Genomic DNA, 13,255 nt, shown 5'->3' with positions numbered 1-13,255 from the left:
CCTAAAATGGCTGCTGCACATGTTAGGACATAGAGCAAAGAACTCTGGGGACGAGGGATCACCCACAATGCCATGCATGCAGCCAATCAACAGTCAGCCCTGTGATGTCCCAGCCCTATAAATAGCCTCAGCCATCTTGGATTTTGCCATTTTCCAGTGTACTTAGTGCAGGGAGAGACATCAGCAGGCATTAGGGATAGTGCTAGGAAACACTTTAAAACTTTTATTTTGCTGTATAGAAGTTCATGGAAAAGATAGGGAGGAATCATTCCACAGTATTGAAGCAGAACAGGGTTCAGTAGGGAGGTTACAGCCTGGGTAACAGGAACAATCCTATTACACCTTGCTGCACTGACTGCGGATCCAAGTTGCCATTATACAGCTCTGTAATTCCAGCAAATCGTTCTTGTTATTGGGGTGCAAGTGCTGTTTGATACAGGCATTAACAGGGTGTATTACTAGGAAATATTTTCACGTCTTATTAGCCCTTGTGCGGTGCAGTTATATGTTGTAAAGCCTTTTTCAATGTGTATTGGTAGCAGAAGAAAGTATTATTTGCCGTTGTGTGGTGAAGTGAGAAAATTACAGCCCTTTTTGGTGTGTATTAGTGGCAAAAAAAGTATTATTTGCCGCTCAGCGGCGCAGTTCTAAAGCCTTTTTTGGCGTGTATTAGTGCAAAAAAAGTATTATTTGCTGTTGTGTGGTGAAGTGATAAAATTGCAGCCTTTTTTGGAGTGTATTAATTTCCTTTTTATTTACTTATTTGATCTACTAGTATGTCAGACAGAGAAGTGCCAGGCCCTGCACAGGGGAGTGGCAGAGGCCTAAATGTTTCTGGCGCAGGCACATGTCGCAGCAGAGTAAGGGGGTGTGGCAGCAGGGGTCACTTCGAGAGGCCTGAGCTCCCGGTGTCATCTAGCGTTCGTGTCTTGACCAGCAACCCAGCGATTCCTGAATGATTGACTCGTCATCCACTTCATCCCAAGTGACATCAGACACCCCAGCCAAGAGTCGGTGGGTTCGTCAGACAAAACCCTCAGTTGGCATGGCCCAGGAGCAGGCCCTGTGCCCTCACCTGTCCTCAACCTGCCTCTGTTCCCTCAGCCAGAGAAGTATTGTATGCTGTGGGCTCACTATACAGCGAGGATGAGCTATTAGAGGACAGTCAGCGGCTACTGGCCAGCCAAGATGTGGAGGAGACTTCCGCCGCTTCCTCCAATAGGTGGGCAAGTAGTGATGAGGAGAGTGGCGTGGGAGCTGGTGTTGCGAGAGGTCAGGCTCCCGGCTCAGAGACCGTTGAGGAGGATATCAGTGACGTGCAGACAGTACTCGATGATTATGTAGCCGATCGCAATTAGCAGCCGGGTGACGAAGGGGCTTCATCATCATCGGGAGAAGAGGGTGGCATCTTGCCCGTAAGGCAGCAAGTCGATAGCATGGCCAGGAGTAAGCAGGGAGGTCGGGACCAAAACGTGCCCAGGGTAGACCACCCACTTTTAGAAGCCTACCTGCCCGGTAACTAGTGGTGCATGGGTTCACAGAAGCAGCGGCGGTAGCTCCGATGTGGTGGTCCAGCCTGCTGCAGCAACCGCTGCATGCACTCGATTTCAGGCAGTCAAGGCTCCACCACCTCAGCCGAAGGGAGCAGTCTGTCCTTCCCATCATCTACCGGTCCTGATGCTCCTGCTCCTCGCCCTTCTACTCCTCGTCAGTTATTCTATCAGCAATCGATCACCAAAGTGATTGCCAAGAGACAACAGTATGCGTGCACTCATCCAAAGGCGCGGAAGCTGAATATCCTCCTGGCCAAGTTGCTGGTGCTGCAGTCCCTCCCTTTCCAAGTGGTGGACTCTGCACCTTTCAGAGAACTGATGGCTTGTGCCGACCAAGGTGGAGAGTCTTAAGCTGTCATTTCTTTGCCAAAAAGGTAGTACCAGCCCAGCACACACATGTAGAACAGAAGGTGGGCCAGTCCTTGAGCCTGTCGGTGTTTGCAAAAGTGCACGGCAGCGCCGACGTGTGGAGCTGTAACTACGATCACGGACAGGTGGCAGCAGCATCAGGAGACCACAGAGTGGCCCAATGACAAAATTTGGCGGTGGCAGCAGTATAAAGAGGAGGCCATAGAGTGGCACAATGATAGTGTGGAGGTGGCAGCATCATCAGCATAAGGAGACCACAGAGTGGCAAGATGACATAGAGTGGAGGTAGCAGCAGCATCAGGAGACAACAGAGTGGCAAATTGTCATAGTGTGGAGGTGGCAGCAGCATCTGGAGACCACAGAGTGGCAAGTTGTCATAGTGTGGAGGTGGCAGCAGCATCAGGAAACCACAGAGTGGCAAGGTGACATAGTGTGGAGGTGGCAGCAGCACCAGGAAACCACAGAGTGGCAAGGTGACAGAGAGGGGAGGTGGGTGGCAATACCAGTACCCGCTGATGATGGTGGGTGAAATAATGAGCACTTGGCATCACATGTGTAGCATCACGCGGGTGGCAGTGTCAGAATAGTAGCTGAGGCAGGTAGCCAGAAGAAACCGGTCTCTTTTGTCTAAGTGTTGGTGTGGCACCATGGATTATCTAGTCCAATGCATTAAGCATTGGTGGGTGGAAATCCTGGCTGATCCACGCCGGATTCATCTTGACAAAGGTCAGTCTCTCCACATTTTGGGTGGACAGGCGAGTTCTTCTTGGGGTAACTATGGCCCCCGTTGCACTAAACACCCACTCTGATGCCACACTACTGGCCGGGCAGGACAGCTTTTCCAGGGCAAACTCTGCCAGTTGCGGCCACAAATCCAGTTTGGCTGCCCAGTAGTCCAGCGGATCTTCAATGTGGAGTGGCAGGGTGCTGTTCAAGTACGCCACCACCTTCTGGCCAAGTTGCTGGTGTGACTGGGCAGGAACTACATTCACACAGTGGGCCATAAAGGACATGTATCGTCCCTGACCGTAGTTACAGCTACACACGTTGGCGCTGCCATGCATTTTGGCAGAGACCGACAGGCTCAAGGACTGGCCCACCTTCTGTTCTACATAAGTGTGCAGGGCTGGTACTGCCTTTTTGGCAAAGAAATTGGCTTGGGACTCTCCACCTCAGCTTGGCACATGCCATCAGTTCTCTGAAAGAGTCCACCCATTTGTAAAGGGAGGGACTGCAGCACCAGCAACTTGGCCAGGAGCACATTCAGCTTCTGCGCCGTTGGAGGAGTGCATGCATACTGTTGTCTCTTGGCAATCGCTTCGGTGATCGATTTCTGACGGAATGAATGATGAGGAGTAGGAGGAGGAGCAGGAGCATCAGGACCAGCAGATGATGGGAAGGATAGACAGCACCCTTCGGCTGAGGTGGTGGAGCCTTGACTGTCTGAAATCGGATGCATGCCACTGGGTGATGCAGCGGTTGCTGCAGCAGGCTAGACCACCACATCGGAGCCACGGTTCTCCCAGGCCACTTTATGGTGACGCTGCATATGTTGATGCAGGGCCATGGTGCCAACATTGGCACCCTGGCCATGCTTCACCTTCTGCCCACAGATTCTACAAATGGCCATGTTCACCTCCTCTGGCTGCTTAACAAAAAACTGCCACACTGCCAAGTAAGTGATTTTACCCCCAACACTCCGCACTGACTAACTGCTACCGCCGCTACTTCCGTAAACCCCTGCACTTTTTTTCCCACTTATACACGTCACAAAAGGCTTTAAAACATATAACTGCACCGCTGAACTGTAAATAATATTTTTTTTTGCCACTAATACACACCAAAAAAGGCTTTAGAACATATAATTGCACAGCTAAACAGCAAATATATATTTTTTGCCACTAATACACACCAAAAAGGGCTGTAATTTTGTCACTTAACCACACAACAGCAAATACTTTTTTTGTGCCACTAATAGTGATGAGCGAACTTCTGTTTTAAGTTCGGCGTCTAAAGTTCGGCTTCCGGTTAGCGGAGAATCCCGATATGGTTCTGGATATGGATTCCGACTTCCGTTGTGGTCCGTGGTAGCGGAATCAATAATCGGCCATTATTGATTCCGCTACCACGGACCACAACGGTATTCGGAATCCATATCGGGATTCTCCGCTAACCGGAAGCCGAACTTTAGACGCCGAACTTAAAACAGAAGTTCGCTCATCACTAGCCACTAATACACGCAAAAAAGGGCTTTAGAACATATAACTGCACCACTGAACGGCAAATAGGACCTTATCTTTTTCCACTTATACACGCCACAAAAGGCTTTAGAACATATAACTACACCGCTGAATGACAAATAATATATTTTTTTTGCCACTAATACACACCAAAAAGGGCTGTAATTTTCTCACTTCACCACACAATGGCCAATAAGCTCTTTTTTTCCACTAATACGCGCCAAAAAATGCTTCAGAACATATAACTGCACTACACAAGGGCAAATAAGACGTAGAAATATTTCCTTGTAATAAACCCTGCTAATGACTGTATCAAACAGCACTTGCACCCCAATAACAAGAATGGTTTGTTGGAATTACAGAGCTGTATAATGGCAATTTGGATCCGCAATCAGTGCAGCAAGGTGGGTACTGTTATTGCCACCCACCTCCCCACTCTGTCACCAGGTCACTCTGTGGTCTCCTGATGCTGCTGCCACCTCACCACTCAGGTCTCCTCATGCTGCTGATGCCACCTCCACACTATGTCACTGGGCCACTTTGTGGCTTCCTCAAGCTGCTACCACTTCAACACTATGTAAATGGCCAACTCTGTGGTCTCCTCATGTTGCTGCTGCTGCCACCTCGCCACTATGTCACTGGGCCACTCTGTGGTCTCGTCATGCTGCTGCTACCTCAACACTATGTCATTGGACCACTTTGTGGACTTCTCAAGCTGTTCTCCCACCCTCCCCAATGGGCCACTATTTTGCCTTTTTGGCCTGGTTGACATCATCATTTATTTGACCCTTCCTTCTTCTGATCTGTCAGAAGGAAGGAAAAATGAGACACACAACAGATCCTGTCTATGTAGCAGCTGTAAGGCCTGTATGGTCCCATCAGAATTGGCTTATGATTTGGTAGCCAAAACAAGGAGTTGGTACAAATTCCAGAAGACATGCAAATATTCTGTTCACGTGTCATCTCTGTTTTGGATCCACTCCTGTTTTTTTTGGACTTTAGCAATACTGATGGATTACTGATCAAATGCTGACCGAGTGAAGGCGGATGCTCAACAGACAGGATCCGTTTTTTGGGGGGTTATTGCTCTGACGGATCAGAGGAAGGGCAAAATAATCAGTGATGTCAACACAAACTTACTGTTGATACCCTCTCCACTCTGTCGGGGGGCTCTACTTGTATAAGCGTTTAATAGAACAAATTCTGTAGACATCTATGTGGAATCAGCTGATGATGGTGTAAAAGGAGTGCGCTCTTTCACGCTACAGTAGGATCTTGGGCCTCTGCACGGTTCTTTATACCTGGCGCTAACATCGACCTGTAAGGCTGAGTTCATACTTGAGTTATTTGGTCAGTTTTGGCCCCGTAACTTCCAAAATAAGTCAAGTGTGCAGTGATTCTAAGAGCGACGCCTGTCATCTGCATGTTATACGGACTCACAGTATTGTTTCACTACCACAGCAGACTCCCTATGCGTGTTACTGCAAGGCAAAGTGTTCTACTCCACTATATAGGCTCTCTGCATCCAGGAAATAGCTGCTTTTTAATTTGCTGCAAATAAATTCGGATCCATCAAATCTTTGCGGAAAATTCGGCAAACCGTTCGAATCGAATTTTTGAGAAATTCGCTCATCTTTAGTTGGAACCATCCATCCTCCTCTTGGGACAGCAGATATCTATACCCCTGCCCCCTTCTTCACAAGTGCTACAGTCTTAACAAATTGTGAGAAGTATAGCTTGAACAGTAATTTTGGGCTTCATTTTAATTTTTGGTCTGTGGTCTCAGAACACCCCATCTAGTATGTTAAACAAAAAATACAATGCAACAGCTCACTTCAAACCAAATAAAGTACAAAAATTGCGTCACAATTGCAAATGCTATACTAATAAGTTAGAGATGCTTGGAAAATCATTTTGTACAAAATTATTTGAGCCCGTCTGCCGCACGACAAGGCGATCTCTAGTTAGACGGGTTCCTAACACTAAATTTTATCTGTTATGTGCCATGACGGCTACCATGTAATTCAGCAAGTGTAGGGGCCACATGCATGCTGGGCCCCGCTTTTATTTTATGTCATTTTTTGGTGCCAAAATGGCCTCCATTATATCCAAGGAAAGCAGGTACCAACATGCATGCCGGGCCCACTCCACACCACTGGCCACCAAGGACTGCAATGAGAGTCCACAAACTATCTCTCTCCTGGTTCCAGGTGGCTTCAGTGAGTGAGGGGGAGAAGGCCAAGCTATATGCTCACACTAATTAAAATCAGCCTATGGGGCAGTCGAGCTGGTCAGGAGTGCACGGTTGGGGAGGCAGCCACACCTCCAGCACAAAATGCAAAAAAAAAAGGGGGTCAGTCAGCACATCCCAAAGCGCAGGAGCACGTTGCTATGGCTGAGAACAAGTCTGTTAAACAGGATATATATATACAATTGTGCCTGCGCTGTCGCTGTTAAGTTTTCTCTGTGTGAACTAAGGCAGACAGAGCCGCTGCTGGGTACCTGGTTGGATGACGGCTGCTCCGATCCAAAGTGGTGTAAACAGTAAGGGAAATGAACAAACTAATGTTCGGTACCAGCGCTGGGAATAAATTTAGGTTAGTAATTTACCTTATACCGGCAGCGTGGGGTTTGATCAGATGGTTTTCTGCCGACTGTCTGATGAGGCAACAGGATAAGGTGACTATTGCAGTGCTCCTTTAGAAGATTTCTTCCTGCTCAACCTCAAAGCGTGTACGCCGCCCCGGCGAAGAAACCCGTAGGTTTCGAAACGCGTAGGATCTTTTGGTCTCTGGATTACCCCGTAGGACAGTCGTGACGTCACGCTGCACGTTCCGGAACCCTGTACCATCACAGCTCCCTCGCGCGCGCGCCAGCCACCGGCCGGGGCGGCGTACACGCTTTGAGGTTGAGCAGGAAGAAATCTTCTAAAGAAGACTGTTAAACAAAAAACCCCATCTAGTATATATTAGTCAACTCCTATGATGAAGAATTCTACCTAGAGTTTGTAAAGAGAGGAAAGAAATCGTTCAATCATTAGTGTCTTAAGAACATACCTTTTCCCCAGAATTCTTCAGGATCGCCTCCGCCTCTTCAGCGACCTCTTTCTGCCTGTGCTGCTGAGTGTCCATTTGTTTCTTACTATCCAAATTACATTCAGCTGTCAAGGCCACCAGTTTCCTTTGATGTTCCTCTTGTGTTCTCTTCTCAAGGTCAGTCCAGTTACCACTTAAAATCATATTCATTCTCTTCTCCTCCAGAGGCAAGAGGTTCCCTGCCTGCGTCATATTTCTCAGTATTATTCCTGTCACATCTTTGTAGACCTGGATCCGACAAACTTCTAAATAGGCGTCTGCCTGCGTCATATTACCTATCTCCGAGCTGGAAGCAAAACAAAAGGAAAAAATTCACTAAGTCCAGCCATGATGCAGATGCAGAAGTGTTGAGTGGTCACCAGGTAATTCACTGATAAACCAGGCACAATGTCTTGTAGGTCTAGCTCAGCTGAATGTTATAATGCTTTTCACTTAAGGATCTGTTGCTTCATTCTGGAAAAAAAGTACTTTTAATCCATATGCAAATGAGCAGTTAAGTGCACTGGGGGCAGGCCTGAGCCACTCTGTGCACTCTTGCTCCTCCTGCTTCCTCTACCAGCCCCTCCCTCTCCTCCTTGATTGACAGGACCAGGTGATATGACTGTGCAGGAACCTGGTCCTGTCAATCAAGAAGGAGAGTGGAAACCTGCAGAGAAAGCAGGAGGGGCTAGGGTGCACAGAGCGGCTTGGGCCCGCCCTCAGTGCTCTAAACTGCTCATTTGCATATGGATTATACCGTAAGTACTTTTTCTCTAGAACAAAGCAATGGATCACTAAGACATATGTCTATCCAGTTCATCCTATTATCCTGCAGAGTAAGGGCTCATGCACATGAACGTATTTTTTTTTTCCGTTTTTTTACAGGTCTGTATGGAACCATTCACTTCAATGGGTCCACCAAAAAAACGGAAATGACTGTGTGCATTCCGTTTCCGTATGTCCGCTCCGCAAAAGAATAGAACATGTCCTATTTATTGTTACAATGGATCCGCAAAAAAACAGATACAATACAGATGTCATCTGTTTTTTGTTTTTTTTGCAGATCCGTGTTTTGCGGACCACAAAATACATACGGTCGTCTGCATGAGCCCTTATCCTGCAAAGTTCATCCAGATGAAGGCAAAAAACCTTCATGCGGTAAAAGCCAATTTTCCTTATTTCAGGGGGAGAAAAATTCCTTCCCGACTCCAATCTGGCAATCAGAATAACTTCCTGCATCGACAACCCAGCAAAGCAGATTAGATCTTAGCAAAGGTTATGCTCTCCTTCCAATCTTCTTCCGCTCATGTGGAACTGCTTGCCTTTTCTCCCACCTGTCACTGCATCCTGGCCTTCAACACTGATGTGCCTTGTAGACGTGTGACTGCTGCAGCCAATCACAGACTGCGACAGTCACAGGCGTCAACATGTCATCACCAGAAGCCAGGATACAGAGAAGTGTTACCACAGGAGCGGCAGAAGATTACAGTAAGTATTGGCGGGAGTGGGTGGAGTTAAGAAAATGGTTGAATGGGCTATGCTCCACTGTTTCCATAACTTCTAAAGCAGTGAATTATAGTTACACAAGCAGCATGGCACAGCTGAGCTTCCATAAATCCAGCATCGGCAGACACAGCATAGCTCGCTGTGCTACTCTGTTCTCATCGCCCTTATCCACTGCTATGGGGGTTACCAAAGCAGCAGAGCACAGCCGGCTTCTAGGTGTCTGTAACTTTGGCCACTTCCTGCTGGCACACATTCAGGTTAGTCCCATCTTGTTCATGAAAGGCTGAACCAGAAGATTCATACTTACCTGCTCCCTGCCGCTCTGGTCCTCCACACTGCCTCCGCTGTCTCCTTCTTCCGGTCCTGTCAATGTTTACATCCAGTGGTGCATGGCCATGGTCACATGCACCTCTCCAGCCAATGACTGGCTTCAGTGTTGATGTGGCCTCAAGCAGCACGTCACCACTGAAGCCAGTCATTGGCTGGAGCGGTGCATGTGACTATGTCCATGCATCACTGGATGTAAACAGCCCGGGGACTGGAAGAAGGAGATACCATAGGCGTCGCGGAGGACTGGATCGGTGTGAAGCAGGTAGGTATGAATCTTCTGTTTCAGAAGGTAGGCTGTGAGCACTTGCTTAAAAAAAATTATAACCAGAAAACCCCTTTAATCTGTATATATAAATTCTTTAGCTCCCCCTAGCGTTGGTCAGAATCAGAAATTTGTCATTTGATTCTATTGTGTGGAGGAACGCAGTTCTGTTTCGGAAATAAAAGAAGGTCTGTCCCGAAAGAAAAATAATTGGCACAGGAAGATACAGTGTTGAAAAAAACCTAATTCTCAACCCAAAACAGACTACTAAGGCTGCTTTCACACTAGCGTTCGGGTTTCCGTTCGTGAGCTCCGTTTGAAGGAGCTCACGAGCGGACCCGAACGCAGCCGTCCAGCCCTGATGCAGTCTGAATGGAGGCGGATCCGCTCAGACTGCATCAGTCTGGCGGCGTTCAGCCTCCGCTCCGCTCGCCTCCGCACGGACAGGCGGACAGCTGAACGCTGCTTGCAGCGTTCGGGTGTCCGCCTGGCCGTGCGGAGGCGTGCGGATCCGTCCAGACTTACAATGTAAGTCAATGGGGACGGATCCGTTTGAAGATGCCACAATGTGGCTCAATCTTCAAGCGGATCCGTCCCCCATTGACTTTACATTGAAAGTCTGGACGGATCCGTCCCAGGCTATTTTCACACTTAGCTTTTTTTAGCTAATATAATGCAGACGGATCCGTTCTGAACGGAGCCTCCGTCTGCATTATTATGGGCGGATCCGTTCAGAACGGATCCGCCCGAACGCTAGTGTGAAAGTAGCCTAAGTCTTACTACTAAAGTTTGCCAATGTAGGCCCTCATGAGGTGAAAGTAAGGACAACATCTTGCAAACCACTATATACCATACAGAATATCTGGGGCTTTTGGGACCTCTCATGTTCAGAAATCCAGATGTGACTGTAACCTCTGTGCCCCTCCTTGCTCCCCTAATGATACCAGCAACAGCCCCCCAAGCTATTCTACTGTTCTGAAAGGAAAGGCTTTGCTATTATTTTTCAGCAGTTTCCTCTCCGAGGACAGCCCAGAGATGTAGGCATTGAACAGGTGTTCCACCACTTCAAGGCAGAAATCTCACGAGTAGTCATTTTACTACAGCGGCTCATTAAACCAGAGCCCGATAATTAGGCAACGCATGGCCCTATGTGGATTTCTGAAGTGAGGAAGGCAAGAGTTTAAAATTAATTTATCTGATGTGCTGAGGTTTTATTATTGATAATTGCGTCAACAAGAAGAAGAAAAAATAGAAGAAAAAAATATCCGCCCCATGGGGGCTAATTAGATTTGTGAAATTTGTATTCTTTGCTGTTGATTTCACTTTCAAGGCAGAAAGAATAAAAGAGAGACAACAAACACTCACTCCTCCAAGGCTGGCAGCATGTTTTCTGCCTCTTCAAAACATATTATGTCAATCAAGCGATCAACCCCAGTCAAGTCTTCTGGAACACCATCGGTCGATTTGGCTGGAGATTCGCTTTTTCGCAGGCTGTTAATTTGATGTGATTTTCCCTGGGAATTTAAGATAAAGCACAAGATTAATGTTGGCGTTGAAGGCGATTTTGCAAAGAAACAGGGTTCTTGTGCATTTTGTCAGTCTAATAGGTTCCTGATCACATCAAAATAGCCATTACTAGATCTGCACGAAGTAAAAAAAAACATAATACAATCCCAGCGGTCCCTGTACAGCCCCACTAAGTATTATGTACGGCTCGTGAACAGTAAGAGATAAGTGGAGAAGCCTGAGGCAGAGGAACAAGGCATTTTATGTTCTGGAAAACACTGGATGTTATATAACTTCCTCAGCTTCATCCATCCTGGGAAAACCAGGAAAGCACAACCAGCAAAATTACTATAATATCCAGTGTTTGGGCTTTGATTCTACATAACGAAAAACACAACAAAAACATATGTTATAATATTGAAGCTAATCATTTAAAGAGGTTCTTTGCCTAAAGGAACAAGAGAGAGCACCAAGTATTATAACTTGGTTCCAATTTGGCCCATAATTAAAGACTTGAGTAATTTGAGGCAGACTGGTTGGTAAGGATGAGATGGCTCTTGATGCTAGACCCTAGCATCCAGTCTGTCTTAATGGCCACAGGTGCCCTGGATTGACACTATGCTGACACCAATGAATAGGAAGCAGCTTGGTAAGGTTTTAAAAAGGGAATCTGTCATCAATTTTATGCAGACCTATGCCACATAAAATAGTGACAGAAATGCAAATTTCAGTGGTGTGTCACTCATGAATAGTGTTGAGCAAACTTGTGTTTTAAGTTCAGCGTCTAAAGTTCAGGTTATCGAAGAATCGCGTTATGGATTCTAAATTCCGTTATGGTCTGTGGTAGCGTAATCCATAACGCGATTCTTCAATAACCCGAGCCCGAATTTTAGACGCCGAACTTAAAACACAAGTTCGCTTAACACTACTCATGAACTAAAACTAAGTGGTTGCTGAGAACCAGCATCATATTCATTGCAGCCCAGGGCTTGAAAAGAGTCAAATCTACTTGAGAAGAGTCCTGGTTATTCATAATCTCCTGCTCTCCCGCCCATCTGCTGATGATTGGCAGTTCTCTCCTAGAGAGAAAGGGAGAAAACTTGGTAGAAGACTGTCAGTCATCAGCAGGTGGGCAGGGAGAAGAGGAAGTCATGAATAACCATGACTCTTCTCATGTAGATTTGACTCTTTTTCAGGCCTAATCTGCAATGATTGTGATGTTGGTTCTCGGGAACCACTTGCTTTTAACTTAGAAATGACAGACCGCTGAAATCAATTCATTTGTCTCTACTTTATGTTGCCGTTAGTATGGGCAGCATAAAGTTGATGACAGGTTCCCTTTACGCCTTGCATTCCCTAAGTGATTGTATTACATCTGTGAAGGTTCTCATCCATTCAGCTATATCAGTAGTAAGAAGTCAGGACAGCTGAACTTGCTGTTGTTTTTTCTCTTGAAGACATTTCGCTAGTCATCCAACTGGCTTTCTCAATTCGAATGACCTGTACAAGGACCCTCCAGCACTAAGTACTGGTTAACTTATGCTTCAGTCAGCATAATCTGTTTATCATATCAACACGAGGTCAAGGACCTTATTAAAGTAAGATGTTGATTGCAATTTGCATGACTGAAGCTATTAGGTGTCATTAAGCTGTCTAAGGAGATGTGTTAGAACAAGCATTGTAAGTGTCAGACAATAGATCTCCCACCCCTCCACCTCTATTCAAGCTCATTTTCTATAATTTGACATAAATATAAATTGCATCTTTCACACCTCTTTTAAACCAGTCAGATGTAGGTACTGTCACAGCATATGATGGTAGGGGGGAACAGGGAATCAAGCCTGAGAAGTAGGGAAGGAAGATTGACACCTCCTAGTGAAAACCCTAACCCAAAATACTGACTCACTACCAGTATGAACTAACCCCAGAGGTAGGCGAGTTCATACACAGGAATACCTAGAGTCCTATCTAGCCCTATAGGACCCTGGCACTAATGGCAGGGACGAGACTACCTGTTCCTCCAAAAAGAAAGACGAACAGGAGTCTACTTCAGGCCAAATACAAACAATAGGGAAATGCAACACACAGAACCCAAACAAAATACAAAAGGGAAAGGAAAGACTTAATTTCAAAGGGGCTATGGAAGCACCAGGAACTCAGCCGAGATCCAACCACAAGCTATCCACAGGCACAGAAGCTATAAACCGCACAGCATAGTGGGGGAAGCAACTATACATAAGGAAGGTTAAATGACCACATTAGCAACACCTGAGGCAAGCGGTGTGGCCATTACCAGAAACAACACAGACGCCTATTGATCCACAAGAAAAACCTGTCAGATCAAACCACGTGTTGCCAGTCTCACCGATCTCCTGCCACTTAATGTCGCTGGGACGTTTGTATGTCGTGGTACGT

General features: G+C 46.6%; 1 protein-coding gene across 1 annotated transcript in view; it reads right to left on the bottom strand.

Moving 5' to 3' along the window:
- EVC2 (EvC ciliary complex subunit 2) overlaps window positions 1-13,255 on the bottom strand; it is a 193,812-nt gene that overhangs the window by 89,823 nt on the left and 90,734 nt on the right. The window contains exons 9-10 of the mRNA XM_044282668.1: window positions 10,700-10,848; window positions 7,219-7,543 (exon numbers count right to left, since the gene is read on the bottom strand). Of these exons, the coding sequence (XP_044138603.1) occupies window positions 7,219-7,543; window positions 10,700-10,848 (474 nt within the window). The remainder of the gene's footprint in view (window positions 1-7,218; window positions 7,544-10,699; window positions 10,849-13,255) is intronic.

This window comes from Bufo gargarizans, chromosome 1 (assembly GCF_014858855.1).
Source record: "Bufo gargarizans isolate SCDJY-AF-19 chromosome 1, ASM1485885v1, whole genome shotgun sequence".
In the NCBI taxonomy this organism is placed as follows: domain Eukaryota; kingdom Metazoa; phylum Chordata; class Amphibia; order Anura; family Bufonidae; genus Bufo; species Bufo gargarizans.
This window is presented reverse-complemented; position numbering and strand designations above follow the sequence as displayed.